Raw genomic sequence first — 26,085 nt, 5'->3', positions numbered from 1 at the left:
CTTTGCCAAATGAATTGATCCTTGTCCTATAGCCGGAGATACTGCACCATTACCCACTGAGACAATTTGTTTCAAGCCTCGGGTAGAACTCATCCTCAAAAGCTAACTGTTAAGGAAAGGGTGCCCAAGAGATTATAAACCCATACCAGGATCCTGAACTTCCAATGTGGGACAAGTCTCATACCCTACAATGGACCATAACATACCGCCACACTCTGTAGCCCGACGCCCACAACGGCAGGCTGTGCACTAACCACTGCTAGTCCCAAGCGAACACTGTAATGTCGGCATCACCTCTGTCACCGCTCGCTTGCACTAGGAGCCATGGGGCCGGCTCTAATATCACTGTTACAACCCTTGGGTAGAACTCACCCTCAAAAGGTAGCCATTAAGGGGAAGGTGCCCAAGAGGTTATAAACCCCACACTAGAAGCTTGAATTTCCAATGTGGGACAAGTCTCATACCCTACAATGGACCATAACACAATTATATCTCGATAACATGCCTTATAGGTTAATAAGGCATTCAATGATCTTGTCATATGATCTGAGGCACCTATATCTACAATCAAGCAATTTGTAGCAAGTTTCTGAGAGTGCAAGGACTATTTTGTATTACCTTGTTTGGTAAGGGATGCTGTTGGTTTATGAACCTCTATAAAATTAGACATTTTTGACATCTTCGTCTGATTTAGTAGTTGATGCAAGAGTTCTAACTGAACTGTGGACAAATTCAAATTAGTGGACTTCTCAATTTTTTAATCTGCCATGTAGGAGGATTGTTTTTGACTTCCTTTAACTTTGAGGTTTCCAATTAGCTGGTTTACCATGGATCTTCCAGCATGTATCTCTTGTATGATATGGCCTGTTGCACACCATTGTTAGTCTTTTTGTAACTCACTACGTCGTGATATAGTATTCTTTCTTTTTGTGGTAACAAGAGCTGAATTCTGAGAGCTCACATCATTGTTAGAATACAATGATGGATTTAGCATTACCTTCTTTCAACTTTCCTCTTGCCTAACTTCTGCAAAGGCTTCTTGAATGGATGGAAGAGGTTTAACACCAAGTAGTCTACCTCGAAATTCATCCAATTCAGTGTTGAGTCTATGGAGGAAGTCAAAGACTCATTCTTTTTCCAACATCTGACTATACTTCACTCCACCATTAAGACATTCCCAACTAATTTGGTAGAACAGATCCATTTCTTGCCACAACTTAGTCAAAACATTGTAATACTTAGTGACTGTGAGATTACCTTGTCTTATTGTTTGAATTGTAGATCTAATCTCAAAACATTGTGCAGTGTTTTCCATATCTGAGTAAATCTCTCGGACAGCTTCCCAATTGCTTTAGTCGTTTTGTAGAAGAGATATGTCCTCCCGATCTTGGGATCCATTGAGTTGATTAAACAAGCCATGACAATAGAGTTTTCAACCTCCCAAGTACCATAGGTGGCTGCTTTAACATTAGGCATAGATGTTGCTCCTGTAAGATACCCAACCTTTCATTTGCCCTTGATGACTAGCAAAATCGATTCAAACCATTATCTAAAATTGGTTCCATTTAGTTTGTACTGAGTAATCTGCAGAGAATGGCTATCAAAGGTTGATGGAATAGTAGACATCTGTGCCACCCAAATTGGAACATAATCAATTGTAGATGATTCACCAGTTGTTACCATTGGTGGATTTCCGGCCATGACATGCAGCTTAGAGTTCTATGATTTGAAGGGTGAAAATTGAAAGATTTCAGCCATAGGGATCAGTTGCTCTGATACCATGAATAGAGAATTATTGGAAGAGAAATTCTCTAATAATATTATTCATCAAATATCAGTCAAACATATACAGCAGAACTTCCTATATTTAGTCTACTAAACCATAGGACTAATTGATATATACAGTTGTAGTATCTATAATTAGTCTACTTAATTATAGGACTGATTTTGAGAATCATAAAAGAACAGTTAACAATCATAAACATGGCAACTTCCTAAAGTAGGACTATCCTAATAGGATTTTTATGAAATCGGCAGGATTCTTCACTGAAATCCAACAAAGCCTCTATTGATCTTCTTCTCACATGACCAAATTATTTTAATTGTATCTCGCACATCTTATCTTCAATAAGAGACAATTTGACATAATTACAAATAACCTCATTTTTAATTTTGTCTTTCTTGTATGGCCATCCATCATAACATCCTCATCTCCCTTACACTCACTTTTTGCACATGATAGTGCTTTATTGCCCAAAATTAAATCAATCACAAGAACATATGCATATTGATGGTTTAATGTAAGACAGTTACCAATTTTCAATTTAAACTATTTAGTCCAGACTTATAAAGATTGATAATCTCAACAAGGACGTAAAGAAAGCAAACTAGTTGATGTAAGTCTAATTATATTAATCACCTAAGTAGTATATTTGATCGCGTTCATTCCTACAGGCTAAAAGAAAATAATGAATGCTGAATATACACAATTTTCAAGAACTAAGCTCCAATTTGACACTTTGGGCCTCAACTCAATCAATTCTCTCTAATTGATTTGGCTATATTTTCTTTGCAGCACCACCTTCAAAAACGAAAATAAAATAAAAGGATACCCAAGATTTTTTTTTTAATCTAATTGATATATATACAAAAAATTTAATAAGTAGTCCAATGTTGTTATATGTAGACAAGCAATTCTGCAACAAGTTTTATACTTGCAGGATCACCAAAATGCTCAGGCATTAAGATCCAAGTTTTATCATCACCTATCCATAATTCAGATACAGAATGAGATTCAATCCAAGCAGTTTTTAAGTGTCTTCAAGGCAATAGAAAATTATGCCCAATGTACTTTGTTAAATAGACTTGGAACAAAAAAACGTCCAAGATTTCTTTCTGATTTAACAATTGATTTTAAGAAAGATCATTAGCAACGTCCAAGATTTCTTCTTTCGAGATACATAACAAGTTTTACTAAATAAATTCTGTATTTAATTAACTTAGAATACTGAGATGAGCAGAGAGTAAAGTTATGGGATGTAAAACTATAATTTTTCAGATGGTGCTTAATAGAGAATTTAAATTCAATTTCATGCTATGTTCAGTAGATACCGTGCTTATAATGGCAGGATCAGATTCATGAGAAATTGGAGACTCTTCATCTTTCTTCACAGAACCCTATAATGTGCATACAGATCCAACACGTCAGCATCTTATATGCAATATAACATCAATAAAATTATGTTCACAGAAGAACTTCTTCATTCATGAATTACTTATTCACCTCTTGTACTTCATTCTTTGCAAGTTCTTCATTTCCAGAGTTATCTGTACGTTCTACTTCATGTAGGAATTCATTGGAGTGTTCTTTGATATCCTATAAGAGCTGTGAAAAGTGAGAACCAAGAGAAGAGGGAAAAACATATGTGCAACAAAAGAATGTCTTTTGTTACCTCTTGTACTTCACTCTTTGGAAGTCCTTTTCCAGAATTATCAGTATGTTCAACTCCATTTACAAAGTCATTGGGGTGTTCTACATCCTGTTAGAAGTTATGCAATGTAAAAGCCAAGGGAGAGAAAAAAAAAGCAGTAAAAGAGATTATGGAGACTGCAGCTTAAGCTGTTTGGGCAGTTAGATGTCACCTGAATTTAAGGTATGACAATGAGATGCAGATTTCTAAGAAAATCATGGACAATATTAAATTCCAAACTAGCCCCAAATACTATTCATTTAATGGGACAATATTTAATCCCACTAGATGGAGTCAGTTACATAGATTCTACCACACCAATCATACAATTACTAATACCACTCCCCAAAAAAATTTATTTCCTTTTCTACCAAGGTAAATAATAGATATACCACAAAAGAAACTCCTAGAAAATATTTGGTGAAAGCATCCCATCAATTGCTAGAAAAAACAATGGTGATTGCTCATCAGGTAGATACAATTTAGCACCTTTAATCTCTTATATTTTTGGGGGGTGAGGAAAAGTTAGTAAACAATTAATAACAATGGAATTTTTGGACATGGGGCATAGTCAAAGTCTCGGCCAGCATCTTTTTTCTTGATAAGTGATTCCAGTCATTTGTTCCCAAAACCACTCTGTTGGACATGAGAACAATCAGGCACCCTAGGTTGGCGTACTTGAAAGGGGTTGATCTGTAGCATATCTCTTACATTTTGATCTGGGCAAGGAATTAAGTTTGCTTTTAATATGATTTAGTCAGCAGAAACGTTTCAGTTTTATATGAAGCAGAACAAAAGAAGATAAGAGTGATTTATAACTGTACACCAAAGAGATCATCAAAGAGGAAAAAACAGACAGAAGGGGAATTAAGAAGGGACAAACAGAAGAAAAGGGCAGACAGAAAAAAAGCAGAGAACAAAAGAAAACAGAGAGAAAAGAGACCATCAAAACTGAAGAAACCATCCCCTCTCATGTCTACCTGCATAACCATAACCAACAAGTAAATGAAATCAAAATCACGTCAGGAAAGGAATTGAATGGATCCACTTTTAATCCCACTCGAGAAATTAATTTATGGCTGGGGGGGAGACGGGGACAAAGAATTTTTTGCCCAAGGCTAAGTTAATCCTACTTCAAATACCAAAGGAGGTGATATTGTGTCACAAGGTAATACCATCTCTTAAAACTCCTACCAAACTTCTTGTAAGTTCTTACTTCTGGTATCCCTAAATTAATTAAAATATCAAAGAATGTTGGGCAGTCAAATACCAACATGAGCAAAAGACGAGTGTAGCGGAGATGAGGATGTTAAGATGGATGTGCGGCCATACAAGAAAAGAGAAAATTAGAAATGAAATTATTCGTAATAAGATAGGAGTAGTGCCAATAGAGGAGAAGATGAGAGAGACTAGACTAAGATGGTTTGGTCATGTGAGAAGGAGACTAAGAGACGCTCATGTGAGAAGAGTTGATGAAATGAAACAATTAATCAAAAAAAGAGGTAGAGACAGACCTAAGAAGACTTTGAGTGAGACATTAAAGTTTGATATGAAGTGTATGGATCTCAATAAAGATATGATAAAAGATAGAAATACATGGAAGTCTAGAATTCATGTAGCCAACCCCACATAGTGGAATAAAGGCTGAATATGTTGTTGTTGTTGTTGTTGTTTTATCAAAGAACTATTCTCTAATGAGAAGCTCAGACAAACAAAGAAGACTAGGGAGAAAAAGAAGAATTTGAGAGGAAAAAGATTATAGAGAGGTAGCAAAATAATCTATATGGCCAAAAGCATATTTTTCCCTTGAACTTTTATGCTTTCTTCTTGTGGAACCCTGAACTTGGTTCCAAATGCACTCTTGAACCATACAAAATCATTCATTTAAACACTTGGCCAGTAAGTAATATGCACGCGCGTTGACATGGAAATTTTCTAGCGTCTCCTCAGCTCCCCCCCCCCCCCCGGCTCTCTCTCTCTCTCTCTCCAACGTCTCCTCAGCTCCCTCTCTCTCTCTCTCTCTCTCTACGGCGTCTCCTCAACTCCCTATCTCTCTTCGGCTGCATCTCCCCTCTCTTCGACGTCTCCTGCTTCTCCTCTGGCTGCATCTCCTATCTCTCTCTAGCGTCTCCCCAACTCCCTCTCTCTCTCTTCAACTGCGTCACCTCAAATCTGACGACATCTCTAGTCTCCCTCTCTCTATCCAGCTGTGTCTCCTAAACTCCCTCTCTCTCTCTCTGACGTCTCCTCAGCTTCTCTCTCTTTGTCATTGCTTGATTATGAGGATGATGAAGAATTTCACAATCAGCCATGTGTAGAGTCCGAGCAACTCTGGCTTTAGCCTTCTCCTCCTTCCTCTTCCTTTTCAGATCCTCCTCCTCTGCTCTTAGCTACTCTAGTTGCTTGAGTAAGAGCTCTATAGCTTCGCTAGATAGAGAGAGAGAGAGCTAAGAAGACATCGTCGGAGAGAGGGACTAGGAGCTAAGGAGACGCCGCCAAAGAGAGAAAGGGGGCGGAGGAGACACAGCTAGAAAGAGGGAGTTGAGGAGGCACTTGAGAGAGAAAGAGGGAGATGAGAAGATGCCGCTGGAGAGAGAGAGAGAGAGAGAGGGGGGGGGAGCTAAGGAGACGCTGAAAAACTACCAAGTTAGCACACGTGCGTATCACTCGCTAGCTAAGTGTTTAAATAAGTTATTTTACACGGTTTAGGTACATTTGGAATCACGAAAAGTTTAGAGTTTCATAAGAAAAAAAGTAAAAGTTTAGGGGCAAAAATATGCTTTTGGCCTAATCTATTGAATCCAATCAACAACAATTCCTCACATGTGAAATATATAGAATCACACACATGAAACTGAGAAGGATATAAAAAAAAAAATCCAATTACGAAAAACAATAAATATTCAATCTTGAAAAATTAATAAATTCCTAATCCTAATAAATTTTTAAATAAATTAGCATTTCATAAAAAAAAAAAAAAAAATCATTCTAAATCATATATTTAAAAGACATGGATGCAATTCATGCAGATTTAAGTGTAGCTCCACTTCAGGCATGAAAAATTAACTAAGAACTTGGCTAACCTGATCTAGAGGAGAGTCCTCCAACGGCCCAATTTTATCATGATCTGTACTTTCCACAGGCAATCCTTGGTTGGCAGCTTCATCCACATCTTCATTTTTTGCCCTTTCAGCTTCCATGGCTTCTTTCTTTTCTTTCTCTTCTTTTTCTTTCTGTAATCGTTCTTTCTCCTCTGCTTTTTCTATACGTTCCTTGTGCTCTACATGATAGATAAAGAGAGGTGAACAATATTAAAAATGATAATAAAACTTTCACATTAAAATAGCTACCTACTATTCGAAATATGGAAAAATGGTTCCAAGAGAGTCAAGGACGAAATCTTAAACCAATGAGAGTCTTCATGGTGGAATGTAGATATACAAGAAAAAATCAAAACTAAGATAGTTTGCTTCAAGACTTTACATGCATGCCATAATGAAGAAAACCTGCAGAGGAGTTTGGCCAGAATAGAAGAAAAGAAGGCAGTTTGTAAAGCAAGGTCAAAAACTTATGAAAATTTACACCAACAATTCAACACAAAAGATGGGGAAAGAAATATATATAAAAAAAAAACTAAGGCAAGAGAAGGAAAACAAGAAATTTGAACCAAGTGAATTCTATAAAAGACAATCCATAAAGTATTGGTATATGCAGCGGGATCAAGGAGGGATGAAATGAGTACTCAAAAGTTGTTCAGTAAAGGTAGAGAAACAAGTGCTATTGAGCATCTCAGTGACACTAAAGAAAATAGGGATTCCATGTGCTATAGACATACATGCTCAAACAAGATAATGTGATCATTAAATCAAAAAGAATCTCATATGAGAACATCAGTTTAGTACCTATTTATAAGAATAAAAAGCACATCAATGTTGTGAAAATAATAGAGAAATGAAGCTAATGAGCAACACTAAGAAATTTTGAAAGAGAGATTGTGCAAAGGTTAAGAAGAGAAAGAAAAGTGACTGAAAACCAATTTTGTTTCATGATCTGTAGGTTACCTTTGGAAGCTATATACTTGCCAGGAAGCCTAATGGAAAGATATATAGATAAACAAAAGGATTTAAATGTAGTTTTTACAGAATTAAAAACTTCTTGACAAAGTCCCTAGAGAATCATATGGAGAATCTTAGGGGGGGGGGGGGGGGGGGGGGGGGGGGGAAAGGTCCAAATTGCTAATATATAAGTTATTGAAGGCATTTACCATGTTAAAACATGTGGGGGAGTTATTGAACATTTCCAATTGCAATTGAATTCCATGAATCTACCTTAAAATCTTCTCTCTTAGCCCCCAACAATGGATAAACTCACTAAACATATCCAAGAAGACATCCCTCGGTGTATGTTATTTGAATATGTCATTGTGTTGCTCGATGAGACAAAAGAAAGCATAAATTTTGAACACAAGATATGGAGAAACACTTTAGAATCTAGAGGTTTTAAGTTAAGCAAATTGAAAACCAAATTTATGAAATATAAGTGAAGTAAAAATGTGTGGATCATGTTATCAGGAAACTTAATCATAATGTCAATTGACTTGGCAAAATTTTACGCTGGATGCTCTTCCTAAGACAACCTTCTAGAAATATTTTCTATGTAAATAGAAAACCCCCCACTTTCATGAAGAAAGTAGTGAAAGGCATTCTAAAAATGTTTTCTAACAGATTGTATAAATTTGAAAAATTATAAAACAGAGTTTTTGTGTTTTATTTAAAACTCTCTCATTTAAACATGTTTTCTAGTCTTCTGTTTTCTATGAAATAATTTTCAAAAAATAGGATACAATTTCTACAATTGAACAGACCCTCAAGAGTCCACCCCACAAGAATTGGATAAATCTGAAGTCTACAAAAATGACATCAGTTCAAGGATTATTAAAGCAAGTCAAGGTCAAACCCACTATCTGTGCAACTAAGAGAATTTCGCAGTTACCAAGTTCGGTCCTCCTATGAGAACCACGATTTGGATTACATGTTCTGAAGTGCAATTCTTTTGTGGGTATAGGGATCCAAAGCCATGTAGGAGCAAAATTAAAACAATTTAAAACTCAGGAAAAAAATTAAACTCTGAATAATTTTCAAAATAAAAAATTAGAGAAAAGAAAGCTTGCCTTAAAAGTCTTATGCTATTTAGTTTTAATTATTTTATGTGTAATTTTTGTTTTGTAATCTTTGTTTAAACTAGCGAATATGAATTTCATAAAGTTTGACTCTATACAATGCCAACTAAATGTTCAATGCATAAATTGTACAATAAAAGAAATCAAAACAAAAAAAAAAAAACCTTCTACGATAATAAGTATCAATGCAACTAATGTTAACCCAAGTACAACTATAAAATGTAACAAGCCAATTAAGCCTACCCCCTCCCTGCCACAAAATTAGTTAGCATGCTAATTTACCCAGTTCGAATCCACATACCATAACCAAAAATGAACCAGGTTCCCAGTAAATATGATTTTGCCACACCTGAAAAACTCTCAGTTACCACATTCCATGGTTTTTGCTGTCACTCTTTAGTCTTCATTTTTATGGGTTATTTAAAATCTTTGTAAATATCACTGGATTTCAAGTAATTAATGCATACTGAGAAAAAAAATAGGGAATTCCAGTTACTAGGTTCACGTAGATGGTGAGGAGCACTGTTAAGTTGAATGTAGCAAAAACATATGAACAGGTAAGGATGAGGGAACGGACTCTACAAAAACATACCCTTAAGCTGTTCAACAAGCCCTTTAAGTACTTTCTCCTCATTTTTCAGTTTTGATAACTCTGCCTCATCCTTGGCTAGTGCTAGCTTTGCTTCTTCAACTTCCTGCTTTCGCAGAGCTGTTCCTTCCTGATAAGTTGCAATCTTTTTCTTCAACTTATCTCTGGCAACTTTTCCAGCCTCCCAACATGTGTTTGGGCACTTCACTTTACCATCATACTCATCGCTACCATCACAACAATCTGCTCAAAATGAGCAGAACAAACACAAAATAATAGTAATGCAAACGATTGTGGTAATGGCAGAATTTAAAATACAGCAATAAAGACTTGCATTTCCAAAATTCGAAAAATTTAAAATACAACAGTTCTTGGCATTAAAAATCCAATTAGAAGAAGGAAAATCTTTCAAATAAGTATTGTAAGTGTCAGGAACAGGAAAAACAATAGATCAACTCTTTATTTCTTGTAAATGGCTGGTGAGATGTGGAACTTTATAATGAGCATGTTTGGGGTATCATGGGAGTTCCCTATATTGTCAGAAAAAATAGCTGCTGTCAGAAAGAAAATAAAATGTTTTCTCCAACTAATTTGTATTTGTGAATAAAATAATGTGTATATCTCAAAATGTATAATACAAGAGAATATATATATACAAGCATTTTAAGTTAATTACACTAATACCCCTTGTCTTATTTAACACTCCCCCTTAAGCTGGAGCATATATATTGACCATGCCCAATTTGGTACAAATGTAATGTGGCAGCTAGACTAAGATTGATTAAAAACAAAATGATCAACTCAACTACAAGTTAACTCAAACTCAAGAACAATTGAACTAAATCGACCAAACCAAACTCGAGGAAACTATTTTAGGCCATTTAAGGATTTTCGAAGGCAACACACCGGCCCAAACTCTCCCTGAGCAACAAAGCCAAGAGGTTACTCCATGTACACCTCTTCCTATAAATTGCCATGAAGGAAGACATTCTTGATATCCAGTTGATGAAGAGGCCAGTGAAACATAGCAGCAAGGGACAAGAAATGGCGAAGAGGAGATCTTAGTAACAGGAGAAAAAGTTTCGCCATAATCAAGGCCAAAAACCTAAGTGTATTCTTTGGCAACAAGGCAAGCCTTAAGGTGATCAATCCGGCCGTCGGGCCCAACTTTAACAGTGTAAACCTAGCGACAACCAACAAGAGACTTACCCTTGGGAAGAGGTACCAAATCCCAAGTCCCAGTGAACTGTAAGGCAAACATTTCTTCAGCCATAGCATCTCGCCACACTGGATGGGAAAGAGCTTCTAGAACAGATTGAGGAAGAGAAACAGAAGATAATGGTAAAGTAGGAAGGGGTGATGTTGTGCCAATACTCACGACTGAGGCGTGAGAGCCATTAGCTAATGTAACAGGAGATAAAGACTTCAAAGTTTGAATATGGGATAGAAGAAGAGAACGATTATTGGTGGCACAAGAGTTGAAGATCCATGGGCCGAGAAAAGATAAAGACTTGGTAAAGCAAGCAGTAAGGTTACCAGTGTGAGCAAGGGATGTGATAGGTGTAGAGATACTTATGGTAAAGGGATACAGTCACATTTGTGTTCTCACTGTACTAAGCTTGTAGCCTCTCACTTTCATTTCTGATTTAATAAATTTACTTGATGCAAAACCCGAAAGAAAGAACGCGAGAATAAACTCGAAAACTCAAATCACTATCAATAATTGTTAATTCCCAAAAGAAGGATAAGGAAGTTCAACTAGAATCTCAAAGAGATCTGTTAATCAAACTATCCTTAGCTTAGAAGTTAATCACATCTTTAGTTTTTTAGAAATTGCTAAATCAGTTTTAGGATACTTTCCTATTTGTGTACAGTCAATCTTTCCTATGTTGTAAAGTCTTCAACCCTATAAAGCTGTTGTATTGTTTGTGTAAATATATGAGAAATACATTCAATTCTCACATGGTATCAGAGCCATAGTGACCTACCTTTGTTATCTCCTCGATCTGGTCGAACTATTGTGTTCCTTCATTGCCACAGTATTGTTTGGGCACTGTACTACTTTATCAGCCATTAATCTCTTCTATTATGTAAGAAATTTCTAAAACCACCCCTCCTATGGCAACGAGAGATGTTGTCCCGTTTGATCCACATATCAAGAATACTCCAACCAATGAGCTACCAGGAATGCATCACTCATATTGCCTAGATGGCAGAAACTACCTTCAATGGTCCCAACTTGTAAGGACTTTCTTAAAAGGTCGAGGGAAGATAGCCGATCTAATCAAGCCAACCCCCAAGACCTCGGATCCAATATTATCTGCATGGGATATAGAGGATTCGATGATAATGTCCAGACTCTGGAGTTTTATGCAACCTAAGGTAAGCGAGAATTACATGTTTTTTCTTCTGCCAAGAATATTTGGGAAACTGTGAAACGTACTTATTCTAAAGTGAAAGATACTTCTATAATCATTGAAATTAAAAGAAAAATAAGTGGCAATACTAAGCAATGGTCTTTGAGAGTAACTGACTATTATAATAAGATGAATGGGTATTGGCTTGAGTTGGATCACTATCAAGATATTAAAATGGTGTGCAGTGAGTATGCAGCAACCCTTACTTCCATATTTGAACAAGACAGAATTGTGGAGTTCTTGGCTGATCTCAATGTTGAATGTGGTCATGTGAGAGTGCAGGTTCTTGGGAGAGAGAAACTTCCATCTCTCAATACGATTTTTCCTATGATCCACAATAAGGAGTACAAAAGGATAGCCATGTTCAATGAGGCCAATCCTGAGGGATCAACCATGGTAACCAACAAGATGGATGGATCCCGGTTCAAGTCTCAAAAGGGGCGAAATGATTCACACTCTAGACCACAAAATCGAAAAGGTTTGTGGTGTTCATATTGCAAAAAATCAAAGCATAGCAAGGAAACATGCTTTAAGTTGCATGGACAGGAAACAGTACTGTCAGCAATTACGGGTTCTAATCTTGTTCCCAATCTCGGACAAGACTCAATCGATATTGATTGATTGATTAATTGATGGTTGATTGATTGGCCGTATATATTTTCTAAAATTAGAATTGTATCTTCTAGATCTAGATTAGTATATCTCCAGTGATTTGTTGTATCCTAAAGTTGTATAGTTTCCTAATCTAGGTTTAAAATTCTTTCCTAAACTAGTTTTTAGCAACTTCCTAATCTTGTAAGGAAGTCTATATAAATTGGATTCTTCTCGTGAGAGATGAATAAGATTGAAGAGAAGCATTTTTCATATTCTTCTTAACATGGTATTAAAGCCCTAGGATTCCTCAACAGATTCCTTGGGACGATAGTTGCCTATCTCTTTCAATCATTTCTTCATTAGTTTATTTTTCCCTTCTTCCACCCAACCTTCGTTGAGCATGTCTACCGTTCAAGACCCTTCACTCGATTCAGCATCTAGCCATACCTCAAAGATTCCAGTTGCTAGAACTCAAAATGGGGGCTCCGAGGCTAATTGTAGAGCTTTCAGATAGCTTATTGCTTGAATGGTAAGAACTATATGAAGTGGTCACAACTGATCCGAGCCTTCCTTAAAGGAAAGAGGAAGCTCGGCCACCTATTGGGAACTGGCCCAAAGGAGAGTGATCCGGCGTTTGAAGCATGAGATGAAGAAGACTCCTTGGTGATGTCCTAGCTCTGAAATTCCATGATTGCAGAAATCAGTGACACTATCATGTTCTTGACAACAACCAAGGATATATGTAAGGCCATAAAGCTGACCTATTCAAAGGTCAAGGATGCGGCTCAAATCTATGAAATACGGGCAAGGGTGACAGCAACCAAGCAAGGTACGAAGACCATTACAGAGTATGCAAATTTGTTGCAAACTCTATGGCAAGAGCTTGACCACTGCTAGTGTCTAAAGATGAAGTGCAGTAAGAATGCTACACTACATAAGAGATTTGTTGAAAATGAGCGGACGTACAATTTTTTAGCCAGCCTCAGCATAGAATTTGATACAGTCAGAGTGCAAATTCTTGGCAAGGAAGACATTCCTTCCTTGAATGAGGTAATCTCCAATGCAAGCAGAAGAAGCGAGAAGGGGTGTAATGCTGGAACCTATTTTGAATGAGTGCTCGGCTCTAGTGTCCTTGAAAGCTCACCATTAGAGCAAAGGACCTAGAGATGAGAAGAAATCTACAGATAGGGATTCTCTATGGTATACCTATTGTAAAAAGCCTAGGCACACCATAGAGAAGTGTTGGAAGCTTCATGAAAAGCCACCCAATGGAGGATTGACAAGAAGCCAAGTGTGGGGATAGGCTTATATGGCAAGCAATAGTCAACAATCCAAACCAATGGATTCAGAACAAGGAGGGGAGATTTTTGAACTCAGCAGGACAGAAATCGAAAGGTTGAAGAGTTTGTTGGGGTCCTTAAGGTACATGCTCTCTTGACCTCACAGGTACTTCTTCCTTATAATTTCCATACATACTTCAGAAACTTTGCACCAAAATTGTTGGATCCTAGACTCGGTGCTTCAAACCACATGACTTCCTACCCACACTTGTTCATCTCCTATAACCCATGTTCTAGCTCAAGAAAAATCATAATGGCAGATGACTCCCTTACCACTGTTGTCGACTAAGAAGATGTTCTCCTCAATGAGCATCTAACCCGAAAAAATGTTCTTCATGTCTCTAAGTTGTTTGCTAATCTCATATCTATCCAAAAACTCATTGAAGACACTATTGCAGTGTATTTTTCCATTCTAATGTCTGTGAGATATAGGAACAGGGCAAGAAGAGGATTATTGGGCTTGCTAAGGCTAGAGAAGGACTTTGGACTTTACTATGTTGAGAAACCAGGTGGACGGGATAAGAAGCAGTCTCTTCCTCTTATGTCATGCCTAGCTCAATCCAATGAAGATAAGATGTGGTTAGAACACTATAGGCTTGGTCAACCCTCTTTTCTCACTCTCAAATTAATGTTTCTTGATTTAGCTAAAGGTCTTGACTTTAAACATTTTAGTTGTGTTGTGTGTGAACTTCCAAAACATAAACGAGTGTCTTTTCCTCTATCCAATAGAAGGACTGATTCTCCATTTTCCCTAATTCATAGTGACATTTGGGGTCCATCAAATGTTCCCAATATTTTTGGGGCAAGATGGTTTGTTATATTTGTGGATGATTGTACTAGGGTGGTTTGGTGGTATTTGCTGAAAACAAAATCAGAAGTAAGCCACGTATTTCCTACATTCTATACCATGATCAAAACTCAGTTTGGAGTAGGAATAAAACGATTTAAATCTGACAATGCTAGAGATTTTTTCAACCTATCTCTATATGTTTTCTTTCAACAAAAAGGGATCATTCATGAGTCTTCTTGTCCCTACACTCCTCAACAGAATGGAGTGGCAAGAGGAAAAATGGCCAACTCTTAGTTGTTATTCGAGCCCTTCTCTTTCACCATAATGTACCAACACATTATTTGGGGGAAGCAACTCTAACAGCCACTACCCTCATCAATAGATTTCCATCAAAAACCTTAGAATCTAATAGCCCAATTCAATCGTTGACTAACCATTTTCCTAATTTTCATGTGGCTAATAGTTGGCAGCCCAAGATATTCGAGTGCACAGCCCACATTCATCTTTCTACGGTCAATAAAGGGAAGCTAGATCTTCGTGCCTTAAAATGTGTGTTCACTGGATATTTCTCTACACAAAAAGGTTATAGGTGTTATCACCCTCCTTCAAAGAAATTTTTTGTATCTGCTAATCTGACCTTTGCTGAATCTTACTTCAAAACAAAATCTAACCCCATGCAAGCCCCCAGCATTCCCTACAAGTCCTGTCAATCCTAAAATCCCCATAGGCAAAAGTGACACTGACAATGCGACCACTATTTCAGAGCCATCTGTAGGTATCTCCTTAACTAATACTCTTGATAATAGCCCAGTAACATGTATTGAATCCACACCCAAAATAGATACATATGATTTGAATTGGCCTATTGCACTTAGAAAATGAACTAGAGCCTATACTAAACATCCTTTGCATCTATTTCTTTCCTTTTCTAAGATATCATCTGCCCACAGAGCCTTTCTTACTGGCCTACACACTATTCTTATCCCAAGAAATTTTCTGAAACTATAGGAAATAAGAATTGGAAGGATGACATCGAGGCAAAGATGCAACCCTAGAAAAAAATCAGACCTGGGATTTGGTAAAATTACCTAAAGGAAAACATCTTGTAGGTTGTAAATGGGTCTATATTGTGAAATATAAATATGATGAGTCTATAGATCGGGACAAGGCTAGATTAGTTGTCAAAGGGTACACACAAGTGTATGGGGTGGGTTATTTGGACACATTTGCACCCGTGCCAAAGCTGAATACAGTTAGGGTTCTTCTTTCCTTGGTTGCTAACCTAAACTGGCCACTGCATCAATTTGATGTTAAAAATACATTTTTGCATGGGAATCTAGAAGAAAATGTATATATGGAATTACTACCAGGTTATGGGACAAAAGAACCAGTTGTATGCAAATAAAAAAGGCCCTGTATGAACTAAAATAGTCCCCACAGGCTTGGTTTGGTAGATTTACAGGTGTAATGCCTAACATCGGGTATAGACAAAGCTAATGAGACCGTACACTTTTTATACACCACTCAGCCACAGGGAGAGTAACAGTGTTTACTATGTATGTGGATGATATTATTGCCACTAGAAATAATGAGTAAGGTATGATAAAATTAAAGGAGTGTCTAGTGAAGAAATTCAAGATTAAAGATTTGGGGAGATTAAAATATTTTCCAAGAATAGAGGTGGCTCATTCAAAGGAAGGCATATTCATTTCCCAGCAAAAATATATAGTGGATCTATTGAATGAAACCAGATTGCTAGGCTACAAGGCAGTTGAAACCCCTATTGACCCAAATCATAAGCTAGGAGAAGCTTTAGGAGACAATATGGTTGACAAAGAAGCTTATTAGAGGTTAGTTGGGAAGTTGGTATATCTGGCTCATACTCGGCCTGATATAGCCTATTTTGTAGGGGGTGGTAAGTCAATTTATGCACAATTCAAAAGAAAATCATCTTAAAGCTGTGAACAGGATACTTCATTATTTGAAGAGAGCACCTGGGAAAAGGCATTATATTCAAGAAATGAGAAGCCATGACACTAGAGACCTACATAGATGTTAATTACGCAGAATCTGTTGAAGATGGAAGATCAACTTTTGACTATTGTACCATGTTGGGAGGTAATTTGGTGACATGGAGAAGCAAGAAACAAAACGTGGTTGCTAGGTCCAGTGTTGAAGTAGAATTCCGATCCATGGCTCTAGGTATGTGTGAATTATTGTGGCTAAAAATTTTTACTAAATGATCTCAAGATTGAATGGACTACACCTATGAAGCTCTATTGTGATAACAAGTCGGCAATCAGTATCGCTCATAACCCACTTCAACATGATCGGACAAAACATGTTGAAGTGGACAAACATTTCATAAAAGAAAAATTGGATAGTGGTTTGATATGCACACCCTACATTTCATCACATAATTAGTTAGCAGATGTGCTAACCAAGGGCCTGCCTGTAGCCGTGTTTAGAAGGATGACAAGCAAGATTGGGATGCATGATATCCATAACCAATCTTGAGGAGGAGTGTCAGCAATTAAGGGTTCTGGTCTTGTTCATAATCTCGAACAAGACTCAATCGATATTGATTGATTAATTGATGGTCGATTGATTGGTTGTATATATTTTCTAAAATTAGAATTGTATCTTCTAGATCTAGATTAGTATATCTCCCGTGATTTGTTGTATCCTAAAGTTGTATAGTTTCCTAATCTAGGTTTAGGAATCTTTCCTAAACTAGTTTTTAACAACTTCCTAATCTTGTAAGGAAGTCTGTATAAATTGGATTCCTCTTGCGAGAGATGAATAAGATTGAAGAGAAGCATTTTCCTATTCTTCTTAACAAGTATTAAGTAAGATGGGAGGTTACAGGAGCTTGCAATCCAGAAACCATGCATAAGCTTATCATATAAGCAAGGAGTAGGAGGAAACCACCACAGAGAAGGCAGATCCAACTGCAACTCCTAACCTAAGTCAATTGAATGCTGACAAAATCAGTAACCTAAAGATCTTCTTGAAAACCATTCAGGATGGAACTTGTTCTCTGGCACAAGCAAATACTTGTTTTCACTCTGATTCCTTTATTACCTCACAAACTAATAGGAATGACTTGTGGATCCTAGACTCAGGGGGTACTGACGATATGTCCTATAACCCAAATGTATTTGAAACCTATAAACCACTAAGTATTTCCAAAAGACTAACAGTAGCCAATGATAATACAATTCCTATACAGGTCAAAGAAATGTTATCCTTAGTTCCTCACTTCCTATTCAACATGTTCTTCATGTTCCTAATCTCTCTACCAATTTAATCTCTATTCATTAGCTCACTAAACACCTTAATTGCCATGTTATTTTTTCCCCTCATGCATGTGAGCTTTAGGCACTAGACTCGAGGAAGATGATTGGTGCGACTGAACAATGGAATGGGTTGTACTACTTGAGGAGAAGCAATGCATTTACTAAAGGGGACTAGTCTATCCTTGCCTGTTCATCATAGCCTACTCCTACCATGACTGAAATATGGTTTTAACACTATCGTCTAAGCCATCCTCCTTTTAGTTTTTACAAACCATGTTTTCGTCTTTATTTAAAGAATTAAATGTGACTGATCTTCATTGTGACGTGTGTGAATTTTCTAAGCATCACTGGGTATCTTATCCAATCAATAATAAATTGTCCTCTTTTCCATTTTCTTTGATACACTCTCATGTTTGGGGGCTATCTAGGATTCCTAAATGTTTTGGAGCCAGATGGTTCATATCTTTCATTGATGATTGTACTAGAATGACTTGAGTATGTCTCTTAAAGGATAAAGCTGCTATTAGCACTATTTTGCCTATATTTCATAAGATGATTTTCACCTGTTAGAAGATAAGGAGCTTATTTTCCCTATTTTGCCAGGTTTATCTGATGGGTTTATGTCTCATTGTTTTAGCCTTAATTTGTTGGTTATTTTTTGTTTATTCTTATCAGGTTGTTATGGTCAAAGTGGACTGAGTCTTGGTCCTTATCTTTTTTTTTGTTTTCAAATTAAGTGGGTAGATAGTGTGTCCTATTTTTCAAGGAGTGGGTTGTTAACTCTCAAAACTGTATATATTGAGTCCTATTTTGCTGGAAATATATATGATTTTTCTTGCCTAAGTTTTAACATGGTATCAAAGCTGTAGGCAGCTTTTTTGGGGGGATCAATTCTACCATCCTTTGTGTCCTCAAGCCTTGCAAACTTGCACTACTACAAGATCAAATTCTACCCCAATTTTTGACCCGAGAGATTAAGTGAGTTCCGTCTAAAGACCATGTCTACCGCAACAAAATCTAGTGGTGCATCGGAGACACCTATTACAACAACTATCAACAGAGATAACAAAGATACAACTACAATCGGAGAATTACAAAATATCCAAGTAGCCTATAGGCTAAATGATAAGAATTATCTAAAATGGTCCTAGCTTGTTCACACATTATTGAAAGGAAGAGGCAAGTTGAGCCATTTGCTCGGCACTGGACCTAAAAAAGGGGATCGTACATTTGAGGCTTCGAATGAAGAAGACTCTATGGTAATGTCTTGGCTATGGAATTCAATACTTCCGGAGATAAGTGACACCATCATGTTTCTAAGCACAGTTCAAGAAATTTGGGATGTTGTTAAATGTCGTGTACCTAGGGTTTAGCCTAAGATTGGATAGTAAATCAGAATAATCCTTTCTTGCCAATGTAGAGTGTATTCTTCAAGAGTCCTTATCTAGAGATTATGTCAATGAGTTGTAATAACAAGCAATCAAGCAACAACCTCCTCTTCCATCTTCTCCCAAACCTTGTGGTAGTCCTTTTGTTTCGTCCACTTAAGTTGTTCCTTCCCTGCCAAAACCAACACTGGAGACTGTTTAAGACCTACTTTAACCCAAGTCAAGGACAGCTCAGCTTGCTTCGGCACCAAAGTCAAAGGAGCAATGTGCTTAGGACCTTCTTTAACTGCATGTGGTCCATCACAATCTAGACCCAGCCTAGGATAGATGTTGTAGGTATTGCCACTCTCAGCTCCAACCTGTTTTATAACCAACTTATCCAATGGACCAATGTTTCATTCCAAAATCGAAGGAAGGATTCCAGCACCAATATCCATATAGATTGATGGTCCTTTAGTCAGAATGTTATTCCATTTCCCACGAACTTCTGATCCGGAACACCACCAAATCCTTCAGCCCATCCACTAGCCATCGGGGGTAACGAGTTGATCTTGGCTTCCTCTTGTCACTTCATCAAATGCTTCCCCATTATTCCCTTGCAATCTTTTAGTAGGTGTATCTTAAGGTGTTATTTCTTCTTCTAACTTCTCCATCTCAACAAGAGAATTACTCTCCAATTCCAAAAACTCCTTGTTGCCTCCTGTTATCCCTATCATCCGACTAACTGCATCATTCAGCTCTAGTTTTGGACTTTCATGATTATCATTTGGAACATCCTCGTCAAGAACTTCTTTTCCAAAGGAATCGATGATACAACCCTAGGGTTTAGCTAGGGTTTAGGAAGTAAATTGGTAAGAATTAGAGGAAGAAATAGCAAAAAGGGAGGGAAAGAGAGAACAGAACAAAAAGAATTGTGGGAGAAGAGAGAAAACTGAGGGAAAGCTAGGAGAATTGAGAGAGGGAAATGGAATTCAATTGTTATTCAAATCATGCCTTCCTCTAACTATGTCAACCTCTTTATAGGCTTACAATTGAAGGGAATAACAGAAAATACAACCAACTAACTACTCTAACAGCCCTGCTAACTGTTTATACAAGAATTAGTTATTCCTGCCTAACCTCTTAACTTCTACAGCTAGCCCTAACAGCTTATAGACAGTGGATTTCCCTCCAATTACAATCATATCCCTAGGGTCGTGACAATCTCCACCCCTTCAAACAATTCTTGTCCCCAAGAATTGACAGCTATTGACCCTGTTTTTCATCCAATTCCAGCCTTAACAATCTGATTTATTCTTCTCTTTTTTTCCCTTGCACTCCTTCTACTTCTAAGCTTTGTCCCATCTTCCCTTACAATCTATTGCTTTTGTTTTTCCTACACGCAGACTCCAAGGATCACCATGTCAAGGTACCCTTCTCCGATGTCAAATCTACCGAACCAGATGACAGCAACCCCCTCTTCCCCAAAATTTCCGAACCAAATGGCAGCACCCTTCTCTTCCTTCACCTTCCGAATCTTGTCTACACCAAGTAACATGACAGTAATACTGTCATAGTGCCCAACATCAAAATTATTCACAACAATAGAGGAATTTTCTTCGGCTGGAATTATCTTAACCTGTGACTCCTCCATCTTTCCCAAAACCAAAGGCAAGGAAGCCATTCTCTTAGAATCTACTTCCTCAAAACCATTCTTGCCTTCAGCCTCCAATTTTTGCCTACGGTCTAAGTCCTCATTGATTGCATGTTCCCCCTCAACAACTTCAATATCAACTTCCTTAGAACTGTTGTAAAGTTGTTCCAGTCCGGATTGTTCCATTAAAACTCCTTTAGCTACATATGGTCTTCTACAAACTTGCGAGCTGCTCTTACGATAACAATTTGGTGGCAGTCCATGCTTTCTGCAAATGGCTTCTAGTGTCAATTCTTGCAGCCTCGCTTTCTCCGCCACTTGTTCCATTGTAATAAGACAAAACATTTTTACACTAAGCCTTAACGCATCGTCAAGACCATTAATAAATCTTGATACAAAATTATGCTCAGTCAGGGCTAGTTGAAAGCTCCACATTAGGGACCTTAGCTTCTCAAATGTAACCCAATAATCTGCCACCAATCCCTCCTACCTTAAATTGTTGAACTCCTCAGTCACCTTAGTCATGTTCTTTCTCTTCTCAAATTAGTCATGTGAATTTCCAGCAAGATTAGTCCCCCCGGCCTTCCCTTCTCTAGGCATTAGGGCGTGATGGGGAGTGAGGGAAGATGAACCTCTTACTTGAATTTTCGGTTTCAAGGCCAATAGTTCCTCTGTCTCTTGCAAGCCATAGGTTATAGGGAGGGTGCCATGTTTGGGCAAAATTGGATCAGCGACTGCCCGGGGAGGAAAATGCGGAGATAGTCAGAATTATGGTAGCGAAGACAGCATGTTGAACATGTTGTTGATCCGCTGGCCAGGTTGCTCCATCGTCTTCCGATGCCTCTCCAAGTCTCTCTGCACTCTTTTTTGAGAGACAGCTAGATCCCATTGCATATTTTCTTTGTTTGTCGCACTATCCTCCCGACTGTGGGCCATTGATGTACGCCTTTGCGTCGTCCTAAATTCCCACAGCCCCATCCTTAATTTGATTTGTTTCACCCTAATTCGTGTGTAATGAATAGTCGAAGTTGCACCTTGGCTTGATCGCCAATTCTGATCAGGATTACTATCAATTGGCAATCGCCCGCCCCTGTAACAACTTCCGAAGACCACAAGCTGCTTCTAAAAATTATCGATTCCCTTCTCACCGCTTCCGACCGCAGGTTCCTTCTCTCCTTAACTTCAATTCCGCAACCGAAGATCGAATTTGTTCTACCTTCCAGTTCGCCTACTCACGGCTTCCAACTTCACTAGAATTCCATCACTATAACCTCACAAAGCAGCCTTAATCAGCCCTATCCTAATTCGCTTAGCTTCCAAAGCAGCCACCTAGATGCAACCGATTGATTGCACCTTTAACAATTCTAAGTCTTGTAGTGAACATGTGTTGGAATCAAAGTGATTCCAGGATCACGCCAACCTCACCCAATCACTGACTTTTGCTTGGAATTCCCCTAAATTCTTGAATCGCCCAAGGCTCTACCTCAGTCGTGCCTTCCTTCTCACCTTGGTCACATACAGTGACCTAGATCCAATTGCTTTGGAACAACAATTGAAGATGCCTGGGTCAACGGCACCTTCACACGTCTTCAATTCCGAGCCTAAGTTTGCCTTGCTCGACTTTGCCTTCCAAATTCTATTCAATTCCGATTAACTAAATCAGTGATGGACCTTGATTAATTGGATCGGCTCTGCTTCAATTCGCTCTCAGCTTGACCTTTCAAATCCGATTCAATTCCGACCGATGTTTGCTTTGCTCAGCTTCACCATTCAAATTCAAGTTCAATTCTGCCTTGCAACTGGTCACTTTCTACCCCGATCAATGCAAATCAAATTCCCCAGCAAAGTCGCCACCCAATCACTGTCCACTGTCTCACTTCCGAAGCAACTTCCGCTGTGTTACTCCTCTTCCTACTTGATCTAAGTTCGTAACTGGAAGCAATTACAGACGGCCACTGGTTTGTCGGAATTCACCTGAATTTCGTGCCTCTAATCTATAGCCGAATTGCTTATCAGAGCTGACAATCACAATGGATAAACAACCCTCGTCTTGCACATGAGCTGCTCGTGATTGCTACAGATTCAAGATCGCTCAGACCTACGTTCACCTCAAGCCTGGATTGTCGAATTTCACAGCTTTAAATCCCAAACCTCTCTATAATTGATCAACTTAGTTGTTCGATCAGTTTTACGGACGCTTTCGGCCACACCTGCGGCTGTTACCTGATTCCGTAGTAGCCTTCAAATTCCGCGAATCCACCTCTGTCGAAATTTGTTGCATGGAATCACACAAGTCACTGCTCAATCAATTATGTGGCCTTATGTTGCTAAATTCAGCTATTAAAGTCGCCTTCTAATTCCGAGAATCAACAAGAAAGTTGCCGAGGAACAGGGGCTCTAATACCAAATGATATGACCCTAGGATTTGGCAAGGGTTTAAGAAGTAAATTGGTAAGAATTAGAGAAAGAAAGAGCAGAAAGGGAGGGAAAGAGAGAACATAACAGAAAGAATTGTGGGAGAAGATAGAAAACCAAGGGAAACCTAGGAGAATTGAGAGAGGGAAATGGAATTCAATTGTTATTCAAATCATGCCCTCCTCTAACTATGCCAGCCTCTTTATAGGCTTACAATTGAAGGGAATAACAGAAAATACAACCAACTAACTACTCTAATAGCCCTGCTAATTGTTTATACAAGAATTAGTTATTCCCGCCTAACCTCTAAACTTCTACAGTTAGCCCTAACAGCTTATAGATAGTGGATTTTTCCCCAATTACAATCATATCCCTAGAGTTGTGACAATCGGTGTGTTCCTTTAATTCTCCTTTTGCCCACACACCCTAGCTAGCATTGTCGTTATAGTCACGTTCCTTGTCAATTCTGCCTAAACTAGTATACTTCTTCCACTCCACCATAGTTCTGAAAGGCGATAGGCGCATCAAGGCGCAAAGGATCTTGAAGCCTGAGGTGCACGAGGCGAGGCGCACCTTTTAAAAAAAAAAAAAAATCAAAATCTTGTAAATTCATAAACAACTATCAAATTATCAAACACATAAACACTATCAGTTCACAATCAATAAACACTACAAGTCCACAATCAAGAAAATGTTTTCATTTTGAAAAATGTTATTTTTCTAGGTCTGAAAGATTAGTGCATTATAAGGAGACATATAAGAAAATGTTTTCATTTTGAAAAACTATCTTCAGGTATTTTGATAACTAATATTCATTGTTGTTAAAATGATTTTTAATAAATTTTTCAAGAAATAGTAGGTATGTACTTTGGGGGTAGTAAAATTGCTAAATCCCGAGTTTGTACTAAAACCAAAATTATATTTTCTTATTGTTATGGATTTTTATTTTTTAGATATTTTTATTAAATCCAAATGGGGGATCCTTTCTTATTTACATTTATGTATTAAAATAAATGTCCACACATTTACTTAAACTAAAAAAATATAAATATGTTATAATGTATACAATGTAAATATGTTGTAATGTATACATGCTGGAACCGAGAAGCGGGGAGGCTGGAGAAGAGAGGAAGAGAGGATGCAAGCGTGGCTGGAGTCAAGAGGAAAATGAAGTGAGGAGCAAATTGGGCTGCCAAGGTTTTAATTAAAACCTAGGTTTCATGAGGCGCGCCTAGGTGTGCTTCTCGCCCCAGCGCCTCACCATGCAAGGCAAGGGCCTCACTGAAATCACCTTGCCTCAGTCCAGGCGAGGCGCCGAACTGGCGCCTTACGCCTAGGCACACCTTTAACAACTATAAACTCCACATTGAAGGTAAGCAGTGAATCAATTTCCTGCCACCTTGATTTCTCCTTCGGTTGCTCCATTTTAAGGAATTCCTCTAAATTAAAATTTCTGCGATAATCATTGAAAAATTCAACAGGAAAGTTGTGGTGATACTTCTTAGTCAGTATCATCGCAAACTCCTATAGTTGCTCGTATAACATACGGTCGAATTCCTCTCACGTTTCATGTACCACACTACTTGTTTCCTTACGCCTTTAACTAAACTGATTATTAGCATTCTTTTGCTACAATTGAGGTTCCAATTGTATCGAGCGTGCACTACTTACCATGGCCTCATGAGCAGGAGATCCCACTAAAAATGCAGCATTCTTCTGCTACAATTGAGGCTCCCATGGCCTCATGGGCACACTGCTTGTCTTGACAAAACTTTCACAGGCGGAACAAGCCACAAGCCAAGAAACTGAAGCTCTTTCCACCCTGCTTCGCCTCCTAAATTCAAATTTCCAAACCGATGGCTACTCTCTCGCTTGGAAGTTAACCACATCAGCTAGCAATAGCCTAAATGGATCGGAATTTACCTGGCTAGCTTGCCGATGAAGTCCACCTTCTGAACTCCAAACCTCAGTGCTACGACAGTCGTCTATCACCCCAGGCATCACAATCAATTTCTGAAAATCCACCGTCTCTTGTACTACTTCAAGTTGCTTCGGAATTTAAGCGACTCAACCTAGATTCATCTAGATCCAATTCAATGGTCGAAGATTTAATCGGCTCAATTCAGCCTCCTACAAGTCGCCTCGCTCTAATTTGTACTGAGTTGTCGTCCGAACTGCAACTCCTAAAACTCTTACTACAACTCAATCAGCCTCCTCTGATTAATCACCGATCACGACTAATCTGCAACTCAATCAACCTCCCCTAAACGACAATTGATCGCCGATTAGACTGAAAGCAGCTGCAACTCAACAATTTCCTAACCCAAGCCGATCTCTAGAAAGCACTACAGCTAGTCACTACAGATCAGCTATCGCTCAAGATCCGTTTCATTATGGATCAACAATCTTCAATTCCCCAACAAAATGAATTGCTAGGCAATGGGTCCGACTCCACCTCCTGGCTTGCATGATGTAAAAGTCTCATATACTCGCCTCAAATGCCTTTCGATTCGAACCGTGAGGTGATCGGAAATTAGCAGCCTAGGGTGTTGAATCTCACAAGCGAAATCCGTCTCTCCGAACGGAATCCACCTACCGCTTCGAGCCAAAACTATTGTGCTCTGTTTCGCCTCTCACTTTTGAACAAGCATAGAAACTTAGCAACAATAGAATGGAGAAATAAATAACCTAAGAATCGTTGCACTCGCTACCAATCAAGACTTACAACGATCGCAACCCACCCCAATCACCGTCCACTGGCTCAGCTTCGAAATTCACCAGAATTGCTTCACTTAATCATCCACGTAAATCACCGTTGGAGATCAATAACAAAGTCGTATCCTCACTCGCCTCCAAAAGTCGAACAACATTCCTAATCACCTTCTTCAACTGACTCTGTTACCCAGTTGGCGCAACTCTGACACATTAAACAACTCTAATGCAACTGACACCTCCTGAATTTCGCAACTAA

The 26,085-nt window shown here is 38.3% G+C and overlaps 1 protein-coding gene across 2 annotated transcripts in view; it reads right to left on the bottom strand.

Moving 5' to 3' along the window:
* Positions 1 to 26,085, bottom strand: part of LOC127800262 (glucosidase 2 subunit beta) — an 80,744-nt gene that overhangs the window by 37,750 nt on the left and 16,909 nt on the right. For both annotated transcript variants that reach the window (XM_052334779.1, XM_052334786.1), the window contains 5 exons: positions 9,242 to 9,481; positions 6,554 to 6,750; positions 3,453 to 3,539; positions 3,284 to 3,376; positions 3,112 to 3,177 (listed from right to left, as the gene is read on the bottom strand). In XM_052334779.1, coding sequence (XP_052190739.1) covers positions 3,112 to 3,177; positions 3,284 to 3,376; positions 3,453 to 3,539; positions 6,554 to 6,750; positions 9,242 to 9,481 — 683 coding nt within the window. The remainder of the gene's footprint in view (positions 1 to 3,111; positions 3,178 to 3,283; positions 3,377 to 3,452; positions 3,540 to 6,553; positions 6,751 to 9,241; positions 9,482 to 26,085) is intronic.

The sequence above is a fragment of the Diospyros lotus genome, chromosome 1 (assembly GCF_014633365.1).
Source record: "Diospyros lotus cultivar Yz01 chromosome 1, ASM1463336v1, whole genome shotgun sequence".
NCBI lineage: Eukaryota > Viridiplantae > Streptophyta > Magnoliopsida > Ericales > Ebenaceae > Diospyros > Diospyros lotus.
Note: the sequence above shows the minus strand (reverse complement) of the source record. Positions and strands in the feature narration are given on the sequence as shown.